The sequence below is a fragment of the Electrona antarctica genome (genome assembly GCF_951216825.1).
Source record: "Electrona antarctica genome assembly, chromosome: 13".
In the NCBI taxonomy this organism is placed as follows: Eukaryota; Metazoa; Chordata; class Actinopteri; order Myctophiformes; family Myctophidae; genus Electrona; species Electrona antarctica.
The window spans coordinates 9324603-9345514 of record NC_136794.1 but is presented as its reverse complement, the minus strand read 5'-3'; the positions used below and the strand labels follow the sequence as shown (position 1 = coordinate 9345514).

Here is a 20912-nt window from a genome sequence, read left to right as displayed (position 1 = left end):
TCTGGCTATATGGCTATATATGCAGAGGAGCTGCTCCTTGCGTTTGGCTTGACTGAGCCAGACTTGAGTCTGTCGGGTGCAGCCTCTTCTTGCATGTCTGTGTGTAATGCATGTCTCTTTCTTTTCCGCGCTCCGCAACCGAGCATAAATCGTCAAGCCGCTATCCCTGTATGTGTGTGTGTGTGTGTGTGTGTGTGTTTGGATTGCTGGAGCATGTGTCTCCCCCTGGAGCACTGACAGCCCCCCCGACCCCCCCCCCTCCCTCCCTTCCTCTTCTTCTGTTCCAGACAGCCGACGCTCTAATTGAAAAGGGAGAGAGTGGCAGCCGTTAAGTGTGTGCGTGCGTGTGTGACGTGTGTGTGTGTGTGCGTGTGTGACGTGTGTGTGTGTGTGTGTGTGTGTGCGCGCATGCGTGCGAGCGAGCGTATGTGTGTTTGTGTGTGTGTGTATGTGTGCGCATGCGTGTGTGCGTGCGTGCCGTGCATCTTTCGCACTTTGCAGCTCTTTCTGTCGCTCAAACTCCCATGAGCGCTCTCCAGAGCGAGTGTGAATTTGTGTGCGTGTGTGTGAGATTTTCTTTTTTTTTTCTCTCCAAGCCCCTGCGCAGTGCTTTTGACAGTGACACATACATATTGAAAAAAATGGCTTCATGCATGTTGTGGGCAGAAATTTTGTATGGGTGGGGAAAAAAAGTGTCACACACTCTGGCTCCATTGCATTTTTCGGTTCTCAGGCCTTCTTCACGATCAAAAAATGATTGTTGATTATTGTTAAATATAAGAAAAATGCACATGTCTACTGTCAGGAAGAAACCACCTAACTCCAAAATGTTCCTTTTTTAGGAAATAAAATAAATAATTAAAAAAAATCGGGAAATGAAGAAAACCTTATATATTTAAAATGATGCATGCAATACTGCCTCATGAAAGTTGGTATTGTGATGTTATATATTGTCAATTACTTGCATGAGAGGGGGTGGAGACTTGGAGTTAGCTGTTTTTGCAGGTCCAATGGAGTTAAGAGGTTTTATCCGAAGCGCTTTTTAATGCTTTTCATTGGTTCAATATTTGTTTTGAATCAACACACAGACGTAAAGGCTGTTCAATGGCATTGATTCATGAACAGAAATGATGATAATAATAATAATAAAGATCAAAATCCTCCAAGTTGGAGTTAGGTGGTTTCCTCCCAACTGCGATGAGTGAGACTGGAGTGAGAATGTGTGACCCTTGATGGGTTGGGCGTTAATTTAACTAAGACTAAGAGAGTGTACAAATGGAACCAAATGGACCGCTGTCTGTGTACTTTTCCATTATATATATATATATATATATATATATATATATATATATATATATACATACACACACAGTATGCAGACGGAGTGTAGTTAGCCATTTTAGTGATTGAGTTTACACAGCTGTGTGTGTGTTTGTTCACACCTATTCTGAATATATGCTTACACCTATACTTTTCCCTATTCACACACACACGGACGGACGTGCATGCATCCATGCGTGTGTGTGTGTGTGTGTGCTTATGTATGAGTTTCTGTGTGTTGTTGAGCTTGCGGTTGTGTGTGTGCGTGAGTGTGTGTGTGTGTGCGGAGAGGGTCGGGGCTGGTAAAGTGAGGTGGCTCCCCCCGTGGGAGTCCCCCCCCCCCCCCCTCTTATCGATTAGCGATAAGGCAGACAATATAATGGCGGCATAACTCAGAGGGGACGGCTTTACGGGCGCTGGGCAGGGGGGGGGGGGGGCTGCTGGGGGGGGGCCTGAAATCACTCAGCCCTCCCTCCAGGCGTCGGAGCCTTATCAACAGCACGGCCTCTCTAGGGGGTCCAGGGGGGGAAGGGGGTGCGGGAGGGTGGGGGGGGGGTGCCACTCGCTGGAAGATGGAGGTCAGCTGTGGAGGGTGGTGGGGGTAGGAGGCAGTCAGTCAGTCAGTCAGTCAGTCAGTCGCACATGGGATGGAAAAAAAAGCAGCCGTGGAAAAAAAATCTTTTAATAGACGAGGGCTTAGCAGAGTAGGGCGTGTGTGCAGGTAGACCGCATATGTGTTTGCGCAGGGGGGGGGTTAAGCGTCCGTGCATGAATGCACGATTACAACCACCACCACACACACACACACACACACACACACACACACACACACACGCACGCCCCAGCTCCCCCACCAACACTATTATGAAGGCACCGCGCCATGGTTTATGAATGAACGGATCGCCAGAGGAAATGAGGAATCGAGGATGGATGAAGGAGAGCGGACGCCGGAGCAGATATGCAGGGGGAGGCGGAGGGAGGGAGGGAGGGAGAGAAAAAAAAGAGCAGGCGTACTGAATACGTGTGTGCATCAGAGAGAGAGAGAGAGAGAGAGAGAGAGAGAGAGAGAGAGAGAAATATGAAGCTGGATAAAAAAAAGGACGTTGTGTGAGAGGGGAGAGGCAGCGAATTCAGAGGGAAAAAGATATTGCGCCGAGAGAGAGAGAGAGAGAAAGGGAGGGAGGGAGAGAGAATACTATATGAGTGCGTGCGTGTGCGTGCGTGTGTGTGTGTGGGCGTGCGCGGCGCGGAGCGTAGCAGTCCTGCTGTGCCTCATTAAGCCCTTGTTGTGCTGCGCTCCGGACCTCGTCATCTCCCTCTCGAAGCGCCCGCATGTGTGTGTGTGTGTGTGTGTGTGTGTGTGTGTGTGTGTGTGTGTGTGTGTGTGTGTGTGTGTGTGTGTGTGTGTGTGTGTGTGTGTGTGTGTGTGTGTGTGTGTGTGTGTGTGTGTGTGTGTGTGTGTGTGTGTGTGTGTGTGTGTGTGTGTGTGTGTGTGCTGCGCAGCGCCGGTGTGTGTGTGTGTGTGCGTGCTGCTCGACATCGATTTCCTGACAAGCCCCCCTCGTCCCTCCCCTCCCCTCCGCTCCCTCTCCGCCCCCGCCCCATCGGCACGCTGCAGATTGGCAGCGCTGATTTCACTATTTGTATCTTCTCCTCCCGCCGTCTAACACTCCTCCTCCTCCTCCTCCTCGGCTGCGCTCGCTCGCTCGCACGGTCGGCCTTCTCATTTCTCCTTCTCATTCTCTCTCTGTCTCTCTTTCTCTCTCTCTATCTCTCTCTCTCTCTCCCTCTCTCTCCCACCCACCAATTCTTCGTTATACGCCACCAGCCATCTATCTTTTTCTTCCTGCCTCCCACACATTGTCTCACCACTGTCCATCACATGGGGAGAGAGAGAGAGAAGGAGAGGAGTGGGTGGAAGATCAGAAATGCGATGATTCCCAGTGAGAGGGAGCATATGTGTGCGTGCGTGTGTGTGTGTCTGCATGCGTACACGTGTGTGTGTGTGCGTGCGTGCGTGCGTGCGTGTGTGCGTGCGTGCGTGCGCGCGCGTGTGTGTGTGTGTGTGTGTGTGTGTGTGTGTGTGTCCGGCTCCTGGAGAAAAGGATTGAGTGTGTGTCAGCGTGTGTTGCCACCACTCGATTGACCGCACTTGGAACAAGTCAGGCCAGGACTTCCACTCTATTGATCGGAGGACACTGTATGCTCTATAAAGTATTGACGCCCACACCCAAAGACACTGGAGCCCACACCTCATCTGTCTGTCACACACACACACACACACACACACACACACACACACACACACACACACCTAATTTCTATCAGTTTCAATGTTTATTTCAAATAAGGCGATTCTAAAACCAATATGACATGAAAGAAAATAATTCTGAATAACTGTAAACAAAACAAAATGAGTGAGAACAGTCAATCAGCAGTCCTTATGCATCTAATCAGTTACAGGCTTTAGTTCCGACATGGTCCCACTGTCATTAGAACGACAACCTACCTCAAACCCTAACCTAACCATAACCGCAAGCAAGCAGCACCGCATGTCCGACCGCATGTCCAACCGCATGTCCAACCGCATGTCCAACCGCATGTCCGACCGCATGTCCGACCGCATGTCCTACCGCATGTCCAACCGCATGTCCAACCGCATGTGCGATCTTTGGTGCATCCCATCTAATCTGTATAATGTTTTATGTTTTAAGATCTGCGTGTTATCACAATATGCTGATAGGTGATAATTGACCATATTCACACGGTGGCCATTCTTTTGCTCTTGCATCATTCTCGGGCGGTAAGCCAATGGATGGAACAATGGATGGAACCCCATAATAATGGAACAATGGATGGACTCAATAAAAAAAACACACAAAAAAGGACCACCTGAACTCACATCCACACACAGATCTCAGTGGCGGTATAATCAAAAACATGGTGTTCTTCCTTTTGCGTGTGGCCCAGGTGGTACCATCTGACGGCATGGGGCGTTCCTCTGGTCATGGCTTCCTTGCCTCTAATGAAGGGCTACTTCGGTCCTGCCGGACCCTGGTGGTGAGTACAAGCAGCCGACGTTATAACTGTATGGCCGCTCTGTGTTTTGTCAGTTGGTGAGCATAACGGAGAAGTCAAGGTTTTATTATTCTTACTCCTTTATATGGCGTAGCAGTGGAAGGGCTAGCAGTCCAGAACACTGTTTCCCAAACAGTGGGTCAGGACCCATTTGTGGGTCACAGACCCATTTTTCTTTTTACCATTTTTACCCAACTTAAAAAATGATTTTCCTACATTTAGAAAAATATATACAGTATATATTTCAAAAGATCGTTTTTAATATGTGTATATATATATGTGTGTGTGTGTATTTATATATATATATATATATATATATATATATATATATATATTTATTTTTTTTGAGTGGTGCAACCACTCCCTTACGGAGTGGTTGGTATGTGTGTGGGTGCTTGCCTGGCTGGCTGGGTATGAGCACGAAAATAGCATGGTTGTTTTTCACCACCTGTGCGCAACCTAACACACACACACACACAAACACACACGCATGTATTAACTGTATATATGATGCTTTCGGGTGTGCTGACACACGGAGTTGCACCACTCACTTCACACGGGTGTGATTTTAAAAAAAGAAATAATTGTATACATTTTAAAACAAACAAATCTAAGAAATGTCATGAACAAAAACAATAATTAAGATGTAATGAAAATAGCTGATCTACAAGCTCGCAGCGCGGCGCAAATAAGCGGCGCTTTGTGCGCTTGTAGATCTGCTATTTTCATTAGTTTGGGTCCCGGGCAAACGTCTCTCATAATAATCTCTTTTGTGTCTCAACCCGGAACGTTTGGGACCCACTGATCTCGAGCAGCCTTAATATGTACATTATGTAACAAAATTACCACAAAAGTAGACCATGCATTCAATGCATTCATGTCCTAACAAAAGTAGACCAATAACGGCAAAACTACACGACACAGCTGACCCAGGCCATATACCAATCACAGTTCCCACAATACCAGACCAGTAAACTGCACAGCTTAGCTGATGCTACTGCGCCAACGACACAGCAGACACAGCTGAGCACTGCTACGCCAATCAGTGCTCAGCAACATTTTGTGCACGAAGCTCACGTTAGCATCGTATAGCTCATTGCTTTGTTCAAGAAATATGCATATCACTACTCGTTACTTGCCATCCATAGCTACAGATTGCACAGGGAAGCCACGTCGTTATTATAAGACCATTTTAAAGGTCTGGTGATTTGTAATTTTTCTTAGCACAATTGCACCCAAAAAACCCTGAAATGTGAACATTCAGTAGATTTTCTGTGGTCTGGGGTTTTGCCTGTGGACTGTGATGTAAGAGTCCACAAATCCCATTTATGACATAAGAATTTGCCAGCAGTTGTCACTGTTAAGGGATTCTGCCTCTTTTCATTGCAGCTCAAAAGGCTCACACAGAACACACAGAGAAAGCCCCAGGCACAGAAAATCCACCGAATGTTCAAAGTTCAGGTTGTTTGGGTGTACATTTTTTAGGTCATAAAACCTAAAAGAAAAAACTAAAAATAAATGAAAAATGAATGTCATGAAACCTATAAAATAAATGATCTCTCCTTTGATACAAGAAGACCTCCCTCCGCGTTGGACTCGTTCCAAAAGCTTTGCATGACTCCTTCGTCCTGTGTGGCCATGTTTACGCGTTTGTCTCCGGGTGGTACTGTCCGAAGCAGCGGAAGTTTCAGCCAGCTTTCTTCCCAAGCGCTGAACAGGAAACGTAGCTCGGGAGGTATAGCGTGAGGCGCCGCCTCGCGCTATACCTCCCAAGCTAGATAAAACACTGTGTTAACTCGGAGGCTCGAAACTCTGAGGCGGCGAGGAGGATGGGTGGGAGAGGCTGCATGGAGGGGAAAGGAAGCCGCTGGAGCAAGAATTGGGACAGAGCCGTAATCTCTGGGCTCCGTTCTCTTCCCAGTCTGGGCTTATTAATAGCCACAGCTGTGCAGCTTCCTCCCTCCGCAGTCACACAGTTCTCCCCTCTGCACTCACTCACTCACACTCACACACTCTCTCTCTCTCTCTCTCTCTCTCTCTCTCTCTCTCCTCCCAGCTGGATCACAGAAGATCACGTAGCCTGGAGATTTGGGATGTAAGTAGACCCTTTTCAGCCCCGCCGTCAAAGGAAAGCCTCTCCCCAGGGGGAGTGATAGGAGGGAGGGAGGAGGGTCGGGAGGTCGCTCCCTGTGGGAAAAGTGAAAGGGTTGTATGTCAGGGGACCTGGAGGTTTTGGGGGTATTTTCTTTTCCCATCTCGGTGAAGGGCCTGTGTGTGCGTGCACGTGCATGCATGTGGCGGAGTCTGCGCCTGCTTTGTCAGAATAAGGGGAGTTTCTGTGCTGTGTGTTTTAAGTGTTTAGGAAGTCTATATGAAGAGAATTCCATGCTAGAAGGCTTTCTTACCTTTATTGTCTCCACCAGGCCGAAGGCATGGGGAGAGAGTATGTTTTGCACTCCGTCCGTCCGTGTGTGTGTGTGTGTGTGTCCGTGTGTGTGTGTGTGTGTCCGTCCGTCCTTCCGTCCGTCTGTGAACAGCTAATCTCCGGCACCGTTAACCCGGTCGATGCCAAACTTTGCACACACACTCCCTGGATGCCAACGATGAACCTCTGCCCCGCATTTTCCAGAACGGCCTGTTATAGCGCCACCATGAGGCAGCTTTTCACATTTTTTACCTAAAACTGCACCGATCTGCGTGAAACGTTGCATGCACACTCCCTAGAGGCCAAGGACAAATCTTTGACCTGCATTTTCCGCATCTGCCTTTTATAGCGCCACCAGGAGGCCGACTTTTGTAAAACACATTTTTTGATATTACTCCTCCAGATTCTGTCCAAAAATCTCACAAATCGTTACACAGTATCTCTATGGTCATGTGCTCAAGTCGGATCTGTCCGATATTTCATATTCCATCCTAATTGGCTATAATTGGCTTTCACAGTTTGCAAGATTGTCCGTTTTGAACAAAAGCCTCAAATCATGAACGCAGCATGCAATTTACGTGAAATCTTTCACACATTTTCTTACTAGGCTGAGGAACCCTTTTCACATTGGCCTGTTATAGCGCCACCAACAGGTTGATTTTTGCAAAACACATTTTTGGAACAAAATGCCTCAAATCATCCAATTGCCATTAAAGGCGTATGAAGAAATGGCACCCTTTTCACATTGGCCTATTATAGTGCCACCAGGCACTCTGCATTTCCTCAACAAAATGAAGAAAATTGTTGCAAAAAACTAACAAACAAAAAAACATGTTTATCATCAAAACATCTCACACAGTCCTGTATCCTCCTGGTGGAGACCTGTGCCCAGAATGGTACTTTTTCTAGTTTGTAGTTGTTACGTCCCCACCAAAGAGGTCCAGGTGTTATTTTGTGCAAAAGCGCATTATTGGCTATTTCCCCTAATATAAGCCCTCAATGAATTGAATTGCATTGAATTGAATGGGGCATTGGGGTGTTTATTCATTCTAATGTACTTATTTCCATCGCTCAAAAGGGAAATTAGGGCTTATTAGGGGAAATAGCTAACAATGCACTATTTTTCACAAAATAACACCTGGACCTCTTTGGTGGGGACGTAACAACTACAAATAAAGGTAAGAAAGCCTTCTAGCATGGAATTCTCCTTTAAGCCTGTGTGGAGAGGGTCTTCTGCTGCTTTCTGCAACTGGCCTCCACGTCTGGAAAAGCTCTGCCAATCCTCCCAGTATAGTGCACACACACACACACACACACACACACACACACACACACACACACACACACACGCACACAGATGCACACACACACACAAACAAAGAGAAATGCCTCGCTATGAGCCAAGGTAATCGCGTTGCAGCTCGCAGCATCAGCAGGGGAATCAATCTCGCTAAACAAATAAACAAACAAACGCGCACCCTGCACAGCGTGCGCGTGTGCACACACACACACACACACACACACACACGCGCACGCATCCAGACGCTGGCGCGCAGCACGACATGACACGTAGCGCTGAGCCGGTGTCTCTTTTTATCAGCGCCGCTCTCCCGGCTCTTTCCGTCTTTTCTTTCTTCCTTTCCTTTCTTCCTTTCTTTCTTCCTTTCTTTTCCTCCTTTCTTTCTAGTCCTCCGCGGCGGCAGCGCAGCAGCCCGGGGGGACGAGGAGCTCACAGGATCAGGGAATCTTCATTAGCTCTAATTACATCAAACCAGACGAGAGATTAGAGGCCGAGACGCCCGTCAGCAAAACACACGGGCGCGCACACACACACACGACACACACACGCGCGCATACGCATGAGCGCACACACAAATGCACGCACGCGCACGCGCACTTCTGACACCTAACAGGATGAGGAGGCGCGGTGGGTGACAGCAGTTAAAATATATAAGGTGAAAAGTGGAAAGCTTGGCGGGAGAGGAGGAAATAGGCAGAGGAGAGAGAGGTGAGACGGAGGGAGGGAGGGTGGGAGGGACGTGATTAGGCACAGAGAGTGAGAGATGGAAAGGGGGGGAGAGAGGGAGAGAGAGCGTGCGCAAGGGACTAGGCAACGGAAAGTACGAGAAATAGAGATTGCCCCATCTTCTCCCCCCGCCCGCCCGCACCCCCCACCTCCCCCCCCGCAGTCCGTCTTCATCAGTGTTCAGCGGTGCGCACAAGCGCTGACTGGGGAGGCGGGGGACGAACTGTACAGCGAGAGAGAGAGAGAGGGGGTGGGGGGCGGGTGGACGGACGGACGGACGGACGGACGGAAGGGAAAACCAGAGGACAGTGTGGAGACGGGGGGTGTGTGGGCTGTGTGGAGGCTGAGTGGGGGATGGGGTGTAGCGACCGAGGCTTGAGTCAGCATTTCGAAACACTGAGTCACTGCTCTCAGCATTTTCCATCGGAGGCTCGTCGTAACTCTGCACAATGGAAGCAAATGTAACACCCCCCCCCTCCATCCTCACCATTACCACCAGAGTCCCAGACTACATTTGGCTTTCCCACATCCTAATTAGCACCTATATAACCCGTGTGTATATATACATACACACACGCGTACTGAAAATAGCTTATCTACAAGTGGTTATGTCTGTGGGGTTTATGGTGTGTCTGGCTTTGTCGGGCGTCTAATACGCGGACAACTGTCCCATGTTCCGGGGAGGAGAAGCAAGCCGCGGAGGGTGATAATTGTCATTGCACGTATTCCCACGGGCTGGGGGCGGCACCTGTCAGCAGGGAGTGGTGGGCGGGAAGAGTAGAAGGACGAAGGCTCTGCGACGTCCTCCCGGTGGGGGCTCCTCACTGGCAGGGGAGTAGTAGGACACAACAGAAGTGACACCACACAAATGTGTGGGCATAACGAGCACCACATTTGTTTTTCTTACTACCGGTAGTACCGGTTTTGGACAAGGTACTTCAGTACTGTATAGAGGGTATGCGCATGCTTAAAGTGAATGGCACATCGAGTGGCAAAGCAACATGCAAAGTGAGTTTAACATTGTTTAACGTTGTTTAATGCAATCAGATAGGACTTTTCTGTTTGGATGCATGGGTTGTAACGCCAGAAAGTAGTTTTTTGCCAGTCAGTAGGCATTCCTGCATAACTTCCGGGTTTGATGATGATGTCACATGCATACCCTCTATACCAGCTCAGTGGCCTTGTGGTTAAAGTGTCCGTCCTGAGACTGGGAGGTCGGGGTCCAATTCCCCTGCCGGGTCATACCAAAGACTATACAAATACCTCCTTGCTTGTCACTTAAGCATCAAGGGTTGGATTGGGGGTCCCCGTGACATACCAGCGTCATGTCCAGGGGGTGTACTGTACGTAACTTGTACTTGTATTATGCCAGCTCACGATACAGAAACATGCATATATGCTCCTGCCCTATGGGCCTCATGGCTCGGGAAGGCATGTACACTATATATACACACACACACACTGTATATAGATACAGTACAGGAGATATTTTGTGGTTAAATTGACGGATGTGACACTGCTTTGACTACGGTTGTGCAGAAAGCAAATAAGGCGCATGCTTCAATACGCGATCGCTCTTGCGATAGTTTTTTGGAGACGAGAGATGAGGCGAACATTATTCAACACACTGCACTCTTTGTCTGCAGCATTGTTCCCCCCCCCCCCCCTCCCCCCCCCCCCCCCTCTTTCTCTTTAGTTCTTTCTGGCATTGTCACTTCCCCTCGGCCCTTTTTTTTTTGTTTTAACGCGCCACAAAGCTGTCAAACAGGTAGATCCCGATCGTTCTCTCGGTCGGTAGAATCTTCTGGGTCACACAGTTGAGGAGGCACCGGAATGTCGAGCCTTTTTATCGGGCACGGACTGTCCCCGTGGCGCTCTCGTCTCCACCGCACCGCTGGCGGCGGAGTTTAATTAAGACCTCTTTTCTTTCTTCTGCCCCTCACCCATCCCTCACCTCAGCCTGCCTAGGGAGATCTGAGGCCAGGGGCAGGGGGAGTGTGTGCGTGCGTGCGTGCGTGCGTGCGTGCGTGCGTGCGTGCGTGCGTGCGTGCGTGCGTGCGTGCGTGCGTGCGTGCGTGCGTGCGTGTGCGTGCGTGTGCGTGCGTGCGTGCGTGTGTGTGTCATAGTGGTGTAGGGTCTTCCTAGATGTCTCTGGGCTTTAGTACCCCCCGTGCTCGGGGTCCTGGCGTCCCTTCATCCTGTGCAGTGGGTGGAAAGTAACTAAGTACATTTACTTAAGTTCTGTACTTAAGTACAATATTGAGGTATTTGCACTTTTACATTAGTATTTCCAATTTCCAATCCTTTTACTTCTACTCCACTGCATCTCGGATCCAAATATTGCACTTTTACTTCAGTACATTTATTTGAAAGGTTTAGTTGCTAGTTACTTTGCAGATTTTGATTATTATTATTACAAAACATACATTAACCATTATTATACAACCAGCCCTATGTACATTTCAGCCATTTGAAAATAGCTGATCTACAAGCTCACAATGCGACGCATTGATCGGCTATTTTCAAATGTTTTTTTATACATTTTGAAAACTTGAAATGGGAATTCTGCATGACGAGTACTTGATGCCGATACCTTTGTGCATTTAATCAAGTGCATTTTGAATTCTGGACCTCTTCTCGTAACTAGAGTATTGCATGCATTGCAGTATTGCTACATTTTACTCCAGTAAAAAAACATTTGAGTTAGTGTTTTTTCCGCCACTCCTCCTGTGCTCCGCGGGGTCTCGAGGTGGTGGCGTCCCTCCGCCTGCACGTCTCCCGACCGTGACACCATCCGTCTGCTTCGCTCTCCGTCTCTCTCTCCTCCGCTGGCACCACCGCTCCCCCCCTCTCTCTCTCCCCTCTCTGTCCATCTCATTCTGTCTCTGTCTCTTTCCATCTCCCTCCCCTCCATCTCGTCCCTCCCCCCTCCATCCATCTCTCTCTCTCTCTCTCTCTCTCTCCTCTCTTTCTCCATGTCCTCTATCTTGAGCCCTCCCAATCTCACCTCCCCCCCGCCCCCCTCTCCCTCCCTCTCTCTCTCTCTCGTGCGTGCAGGGTTGTGCTCAGCTGTAGAGCACAGCGGACTCTAATGGCAGATCATTATCATGCTAATTAGAGCACTTTGTAGCTGCCGCCCGCCATTCTCTACCCCCCCTCTTCACCGCTCGCTCTCTCTCCCTTTCTCTCTCTCTCTCTCTCTCTCTCCCTTCCCCCTCCTCCCATGGTTAAAAGGCCACGTGCCCCCCCCCCCCCCCGTCTCGTCTCCTCCGCCAACCCCCCGCTCTTCCTCGTTGCACCCCCCCCCCCCCATCCCTCCCTCCCTCCCCGTCTCTCCGTCATTAACAGGAGGTGCGCTGCGCGTAATTGGGCGCCGTTTATTCCAGAGAGTGGGTTATTAAATCACTCCAGGGGTGACGCTGGCGCAGGTCTCACTGAAACGCTCTCATCACTCGCCTCACTCCCGTCCTGTATCGACAGGGCGCACACACACACACACACACACACACACACACACACACACACACACACACACACACACACACACACACACACACACACACAAAGACTTGCACAGGCACACTCTTTGTTTCTCTCACACACATGTCCCAAAATAACATGCACACCACAATCTTTCTTTCTCTGTATCACACACACACACACACACACATACAAATGCACGCACGCACGCACACACGCACGCACGCACGCACGCACGCACACACACACACACACACACACACACACACACACACAGACAATGCAATCGTGTTCGATGCAGGACTTGAGGGAGCGTAATGTGTGAAGCTCAGTCTCCTTTCAACGTTACATCTTGGCTTTGAAATGAATGCCTGCGGACTCGCTGCGCTGCCAATAAGGTGTTTAATTTGAGAAGATTCAGCGAGTTCCCTTTCTGCTCTGCCACAAGCCCGGCAGACAACAGTGGACATGACAACAGAAACTGGGACCAGTACGTGATACGTGCCTTTTCAGAGGTTACCAAAAAAATATATAAATTTGATAAAAGAGTTTTTATCAGGGTGTGCAGGATGGATACTACTTACCTTTGGGAGCTTATATCCATCCTTCAGTTTAGACAAGAAACTGATACAGCCTTGCAAAACGAAACAAAACAACCGCTTTATCGGTTGTTTCCAAACTTAAAAGGTCTTACTTATATTTGATGTCTGGTTTAGCAGAATCCAAAAGACCCAACAGAAATTGCAATATCAAGGTTTTTGATGATCCTGGCTCCACCGGGCTGGAGACTATGTTTTTGCCCGTCCGTCCACCTGTCCGTTGTTGGTCCATCAGTCTGTCCGTCCATGTGTCTGTGAATAGCTGCTGTCCGCATGGCACCGTTGGACCGATCGGTGTGAAACTTAGCATGCACAGCACCAGTAGGCCAAGGAAGAGGCTCTGTCCCACATGTTTTTCAAATCGGCCTCATAGTGGCGCTATAACTGCACACACTGTGAGCTCTGTGAGTGTAAAATCTTTATTTATGTGTTTGCAGTTGACAGTAAAATCCTCGGTGTTCATTTTTCCATTCATCACTGAGGCTTGCTTTGGCTGTGTGTGAGACGTTTGGCTCAGCGTCATTGAGACGCTACAGGTAATGTGGTTCATGTGTGTTTGGAATTATACAGTAGTTTTTTTAATGGTTGTCCAATGGCACACCTAAAACTATCATTTGGTTTTGGCATTAATTGATTAATTTACTATCAGGGGTGTCCACACTTTTTTGACTTGAGAGCTACTTTCAAAATGACCAGCTCAACAAGATCTATACCCACCCAAAAAAAAATTGTCCAATTGCTGAAAATAGTTGAGGCTTTGGAATAGCGGCAATGACATTACATATAAGACTAACGCACTTGGAATGGGAAATACCGGGCGAAAACTTTGAATTGGTAGGAGTTTCTTATATATAGCTTCGTAATGCTACTGATGTTACAATACTTGAAAACAAAGTATTGCATTGTGGGTTTGAGCTGAGGCCCTTTTTGATATCAATCACTCAAGTCACCTTAATTCAAGCGGCAGATAACTTTTTTAAATTTAAATAATACATTTCAATTTAAATAATATATTTTTTAGGGTATGACACCTGCGCAACCTTAATGATCTACTGGTAGATCACAATCTATATTCTATACCTTTTCAGCACCCCTGATTTACATGCTCTTGCATTGCTGTGAAATAATTGGCCCGATGGGGTGAACTTATAGCAACTCTGCATCTCAAAGGTTCAGGTTTGGGCTGACGGGGGATCTTCACAGAGAGTGCATGCATTGCTGCAAGGTTGCTGCTGCCACCACCTCCCAGTGTGTGGTTGGTGTTTTTCTCAGTGGAGATTATACAGGTTCTACATTAGGGAACTTGTCTATCAAAACGAGACAAAGGCATGTTTTGTGATTATAAGGAAGAGGCTGAAACTCCTCGGAGAGGGCGAGGGATCACCTCCCTGGAGGTTGCATAACACGAGGCTGTGTGTGTGTATACCTCTCTATAAAGCACGGCCCATGTACACCCCCCCCCCCCCCCCCCTTCCTGGCTCCCTTTCATCTGCTCAGGATGTGCTGGCGTTTCCACTCTCTCTCGTGTACCTTTCTGTCCGTTCCGCATTCTGAGCTACCCTCATCCCAAAGGAATGCAAACGTGTTTTCCTGCGCTGTGACTTTTCTTGCATTCCTTCAATCTCTATTACCCCCCCCACCCCCCCCGCCCTTCAGTAAAGATGCTAAAATATATAGGAAAGCCCTCACCACCACCAGTGCTGAGTCTGTTTATATCTAAATATAGTGTCTCCTTGATACGGCAGCAATTTTCTGGTCAGCCTATAACACTGTCCACTATACTCCCACCATGCACTCGGCATGCATGCTAGTTTAGTTTAACCACTTGACCTCGTGAGCCACAAACTACTGTATATTATGCTAAACCAACTAAGTGGAAAAAAGCGGCACTCCCAACATAAAAGAAGACTGGCTCAGATGCAATTTCTCATGTTTACAAACAGCCGTCTTCAGAGCACATTCAAAATCACTTTTTAATGTGCTCAGATTAAAAAAATCACTTTTTAATGTGCTCAGATTAAAAAAATCTGCTCAGATTCAAACAAAATCACTTTTTCTGTGGTTTGGAGTTTTCTCTGGGGTTTGGAAGCCTTTAGAGCTGCAATGAAAACAGGCAAACAGTGAAAACAGTGACATCTGCTGGCAAATCCCATTGACATATGTGGGATTTGCAGGCTGTGACGTCACAAACAGCAGGAAAATCAGAGCACTTGTTTGAGCCAGAAATCACCAGACCACAGAAAACATACTGAATGTTCAAAGTTCAGGTTTTTTTGGGCGCAATTGAGCTCAGAAAACCTAAAAGAAAATTAAGAAAAATTACAAAAACTTGTCACAATCCCTTTAAAAAAAGCGGGGGGACACCAAGTATCGTCTGCTGGAAGACAAAGTATCAGGTTTTAGAAGATGGTTAAGCCATTGTGAGCTTGTAGATCTATTTTTGCTACTTTTGAAAAATTGGGCTTGGCGGACCTGCATGTTACTCCCTGGCTCTCTGTTTGTTTCCTGTCTCTCTACACTCTTCTTATCAAAGCCAGAATTGTTTTAGTTATTCTATTTATAGTGACTCATAGGAATAGACTACGTGACAACCAGAAATAGTCTGGTGACCACCGGAGAGACGGGTGGCAGCCGGAATGTAGACGGCACCCGGGAGCAGTATGGGTTGGCGCCCCAGCCTGTGTCCTCCGTGAGGAAGAAGCCCAACAAACCCACGGTGAGGCCTTTAGGAGGGCCACTCAAGCCGCAAGCGGAGCCTGCGGCACCACCATGGGCTAGGTGGAGCCTGCGGAACCATTGCCGCTCGAGAATCCACCATTCTTGAATGAAGGGCCTGGTGCTGGGAGTCTGGTGCAACGCACAGGGCCTGACCTGGTGAGAGCAGGAGCGGACCTGGTGAGACGTAGGAGGGGCCCGGACAGGAGTCAACCCACAGAGCCTAGTCCTTCCACGCGCTGGAATAGTACCTCCCAGTCCCGGCAGAGTAGTTCAGGAGGAACGGATTGTGTGGCCCTGGTTTTTCCCTAATGGGACTGATCGAGGGTAGCTACTGAGACACCGGCTGGGTCACCTGAGTGAGGGGTATGATGTTGGGAGACCTGAAAACCCCGATGACCTTGGGATACATCACTGAGGATACGTCCCAGGTGCATCCATGCGATGTATTTTTACCAGCTGCAACTCCTTGCAACATGCCATTGGGAGTAATGGTTGCAAGTAGTTGCATGGAGTTGCATGGCGAACCTCTGGTGTGGTTAGGGCTTAAAATATGGGTGTCTAAGCAAATGATAAATTTTTTATGTTGGGTAAATGTAATTATTATTTTAGTCTCCAGGACTGGAGTTTACAATTTACATTTTAAGCAGTCAGCAGACGCTCTTAATCCACAGCGATGTGTGTGCGCAAAGTGAACGCAAGGTAATACATCAAATGCATAGAGGTAGTGTAATCTAGGATCATAGGTAAACCAAGAACCTATCGGTCTAAACACTATACAAAATCCTAAAGATAATTTATAATCTGGACACCCACTGGCCTTGTGCCTTCCCACCAGCCACTCATTTGTTTGTATTTTTACCTTTCTCATTTTTTGCTTTTTTTTGGCAGCTTCAATTTCCTATTGACGCGCCTATATAAGAGTACACTTCTTTGGTTTCTGTTTCTCAACATTGCAATAAGAATAACAGCAACAATAGTAAGATAAATATACGTGCATTACTCATCCCCATCCCACACTTTGAGGTGTGGACAGACAGTATGATGTGGTGTGGTGTGGTGTGTGGAGTTGTTGCCAAAAGCCCTCAAAAATGCAAACCAAAACAAAATGATGTCATCGAGAGAGAGAGAGAGAGAGAGAGAGACTTATTAGGCAGTGGATTATAAAGTCAGTTTAGGCCATGCCCTCCCTGCTCCACCGGCCAGGTGCCTCCCAACAGACAACAGAGAGAAACACACCCTGACGGGGGGGGGGGGGGGGGGGGGTGGTGGCAGACAGTACACTGAGTACACTAGTACATACACAGGCCTGTCACAATCATTACATCATCGCCTAATCACAATTATCCCATTTTGACCTGGGAAGGATTCTACAAATGTCTTCTACAGTTTTCTGAAAAAAAATGTTTCTATGTCGGTCGTTCTCAAACATTTTCATGTCAAGGACCCCCAAGATTATATGTATTTGGCCGCCGACCCCCATCTGAAAATATGTTCCAGGGACCCTCCCAGATTTGAGTTAAAAACTTTGGCTCTGAAAGAATATATATTCAAAGATTTGCGCCACATATTCATGATCAACAAGCTATGAGCTTGTATATCTGCTATTTGTCAATAGCTAAAGTATAACATAATGCTTAAAACACCAAAAGGGGTTATTTGAAATAATCGCACATTTTCTTTTGAATAATCGTCATAATCCTGATAATCATTTCAATGTTGATTTAAAAAAATGTATCTTTTCAAACATCTTCAAAAGGAGTGGAAATAGCTGCGATTTCCACTATTCATATAAAGTATTTAAGGTTATTTCATTATGTAAGTTATTTGTCATATCTGTCCCATGCACCTTTTCTTTACGAAGCCTAAAAGCCTTTATTGCCGGTATTGAACCGACGACAATTACATTAACCCATTTTGAGCGGGAACCCCTTTTGGTGTTACATACATTATGTTATAATTTAGCTATTGAAAAATAGCACAGACTTGTAGCTCTGCTATTTTTGAAAAATCGTTAAAATGTGCCTCAAATCTTTCAGAAAATTGTCATGATTTAGAAGACTTTTTTTAATTTTGACGTCAGGCCTGAATGGGTTAAAATGTAATAATGGTGACAGCCCCTATGCATACATAGCTAAGCACATGTAAAAAAACACATACCGACGGATAAGGGAATGATTATGCAACTTGGTAAACACAACAAAGAGACCTGCTGCTATGCTCCCTTCCGTCATTAAAAACACTACACCCCCAAGCGGTCCATACTTGGTTCTCTCTTTTCTTTTCCTCTCCACACGGAATCCCTTCAACCCAGAATATAGGGACGTTCGGGTTTGTGTGGCTAATAACTAATCATGACATTAGTTCATATGAAGCTTCATTGGTACGTGGGGGGGGGGAACGGTCGTGTTTTGGTTTTACAATCTTCAGATATTGTCTATTTTGCAGAGCACATCAAAACAACAAACAAAAAAAGCAGGTTTAAACCGGACCGCCAGAGGCCACATGCAGGAACACCCGAGTATCACAAACAAACGAGTTCCTTTCATCGGGTGCGTGTTCCGCATTCCTCCGTCTGACTGTCTGTCCCTGTGCCTGTGCTTTGCAGATGGTACGTGCCTCTGTTCATCCTCATCTTCCTGATGATCATCTGCTACGCCAGGATCATCTGCGTGGCCAATCGGAGGGTGAGTCGTTCGCAATCCATCCCCACCCCCCGCCCCCCCAACCCGCAGCACGCCTCTAATCGGCATCAGTCCAAACGGGGGCTTGGACAGAACGTTGGCGGCCCATTAGCTATTCGAATCCACTGTGACCTTTTAGCAAATTGGCATGAATGGTCTCCCTGAATAGCTGAGATAATAGTGCATGTTTGCGTGTGTGTGTGTGTGTGTGTGTGTGTGTGTGTGTGTGTGTGTGTGTGTGCGTGTGCGTGTGCGCGTACCATATGTGGTGCGTGCGTGCGTGCGTGCAACTGCCGCCCTGTAGTTCAGGCGATGAGCCTGATGAAACGCCGATATGTCTACTACTTCCCTGTGTGTCCTCTCTCTAGCTTTCTGTCTCTCTGCTTTCATTCCCTCCCTCTCTCCGGCCCTCTCTCTCTGCCTTTCATTCCCTCCCTCTCTCTCTGGCCCTCTCTCTCTGCCTTTCATTCCTCCTCTCTCTCCGGCCCTCTCTCTTGCTGTGGCTCATCATAGCTCAGTGTGATGTGCCACAGCGAGGGTGCAGTTGAGAGCCCCGGGCAAACATTCCTACAGGGCGCCTCTCATAGCTGCCATTCCCCCGGCCTGACGACACCACGCACCGCGCCACGCCACAGTCAGTCATAGTAGAGAGGCAGCGGAAGAGCAGACTTCTGCCTCAACAACACACGCCTGTGTGTGTGCGTGTGTGTTTGCGATAGATGCTCCCCGCCTGTGGGGGAAAAAAATTGGAGAACGGTGGACAAATGTATCTCGAGTTACGTCGACCCATACAATGAAGCATCATCGTAGGATTTGTCGCTTGCGCACGTGACAGGAGAGACTGATGGACGGAGAGAACCGATGAACGGATAGACGCAAACAAACGGAGGCAGCCTGCCGGCAGCCGAGGGGAAGTAGCGGGGGTGGGGTGGCGGGTGGGCTGGAGGCTAAGGCAGCCCTTTATCACAGACTTGATAAAGAGAATAAATGAATGTGGTTGGTTGGCAACCTGCATCTCATAAGTCATTCTGCTCACAGAATTCGGTTGTCTCTACCTGTTTCTCTCCTCTCTGGCACTCTCCCTTCATTTGCCTCCCACGTGTCTTCTTTGCTCTCCCCATTTCCATCTCTCTCTCTCTCTCTCTCTCTCTCTCTCTCTCTCTCTCTCTCTCTCTCTCTCTCTCTCTCTCTCTCTCTCCCCCCCCCCACCCCCCCCTTCTCTATCATATTTATGAAGAGCTCAAGCCTTATCTCTTTTCAGCTGCAGGCTGTCTCACTTGAAAGAATTTTGAAAAGCTTTGAAAGTGGGCTGCTAGGTGGCGACAGCACGGTAAAAGGATAGAGAGGAGAGGGAGGGAGAGAGAGAGAGAGAGAGAGAGAGAGAGAGAGAGACGGAGACGAGATCTTGGCCGGACACGGCAGAGATGTTTTCTTCCCTTTTTCGTCTGCGGGGAGAAAATGGCCTGCACGCTGCTCATTAGTCAAAGGTTAAAGTCCTACTATTTGACACTGTATTTGCCTGTATGCGAAATGTCTTCTCCGCATTTGACCCAGCTCTTGGAGCGGTGAGCCGCAGCCCATGCCGCGCTACAGAATCATTTGTAGTTGATCTCACCCCCCCCCCCAACCCAACCCAACCCAACCCAACCCAACCCTTGGTGCTCGATTTTTACAGTCTTTGGTATGGCCTGGCCGGGGATCGAACCCCGACCTCCCAGTTTCAGGGCGGACACTCTAACCGCAAGGCCACTGAGCTGCTCATTTACACTAAAGCCCTAACCACACCAGAGGGTCGGCATGCAGCTCCTTGCAACATGCAACTCCATGCGACTACTTGCAACGATTAATCCCAATGGCATGTTGCAAGGAGTTGCAGCTGGTGTGGTTTGTTTTGTTGCAAGGAGTTGCAGCGGTGTGGTTTGTGGCGTTAGACTGCAGGATTAAATAATCGTAATCCCCATTTGACTGCCGTTGTTTTTCACTAACCTTTGAAGAATCACCACGTCTCTATTGTACCTCCATTTCATGAAAATCCACCTAAATAAAAAGCAAAGCTTTTGCACACCTACAGGCGACAGGTGCGTAGGAGAGGGCACGGTGCCCGACAATGAAAAAGGAACAAACACCCACACACTGTCTTCAAATGCAGTGAACCAAATTGAATAGGGAAACAGCAACGTTTCGGCCTATGCGAATCTATGCGAACCTATCTTTTCAGCCTGATGAAGGCTGAAAATCCGCCTGAAAATAGTCCCATGGTTTGTGATCGAGTCCAAAAATATTCCACCGCCGTGATCCGGAACAACAGAACAGAGCAAGATGGGTGCGGCCATTACGCACCATAGACTTTGCATTGTGCCTCCATTTCCCAGAAGCCCTGAGAATCCAGCGTCAGTGTTTAGTTTTTTTCGGTCACGTGATCCAAACGCGAGACGTCACCAGGTTGTCCGACGGAAACCTTGTATGTCTTAAAAGTTTATCCAAAAAACTGCGAATTAATAGTCTGGAATGTCGTGATCCGCAGGGAAAGTGTTAATGAACTAAATCAGAGTCGTTAGCGACAATCAGACTTATTAGTAAAACCA

At 47.9% G+C, this 20912-nt stretch overlaps 1 protein-coding gene across 1 annotated transcript in view; it reads left to right on the top strand.

Annotated features, from left to right (window-relative positions):
• Positions 1-20912, top strand: part of LOC306935608 (cyclic AMP receptor 3) — a gene marked incomplete at its 3' end in the record, with an annotated part of 43614 nt that overhangs the window by 16024 nt on the left and 6678 nt on the right. Inside the window, exons 7-9 of the mRNA XM_079518705.1 lie at positions 4291-4380; positions 6455-6493; positions 18252-18330. Of these exons, the coding sequence (XP_079374831.1) occupies positions 4291-4380; positions 6455-6493; positions 18252-18330 (208 nt within the window). The remainder of the gene's footprint in view (positions 1-4290; positions 4381-6454; positions 6494-18251; positions 18331-20912) is intronic.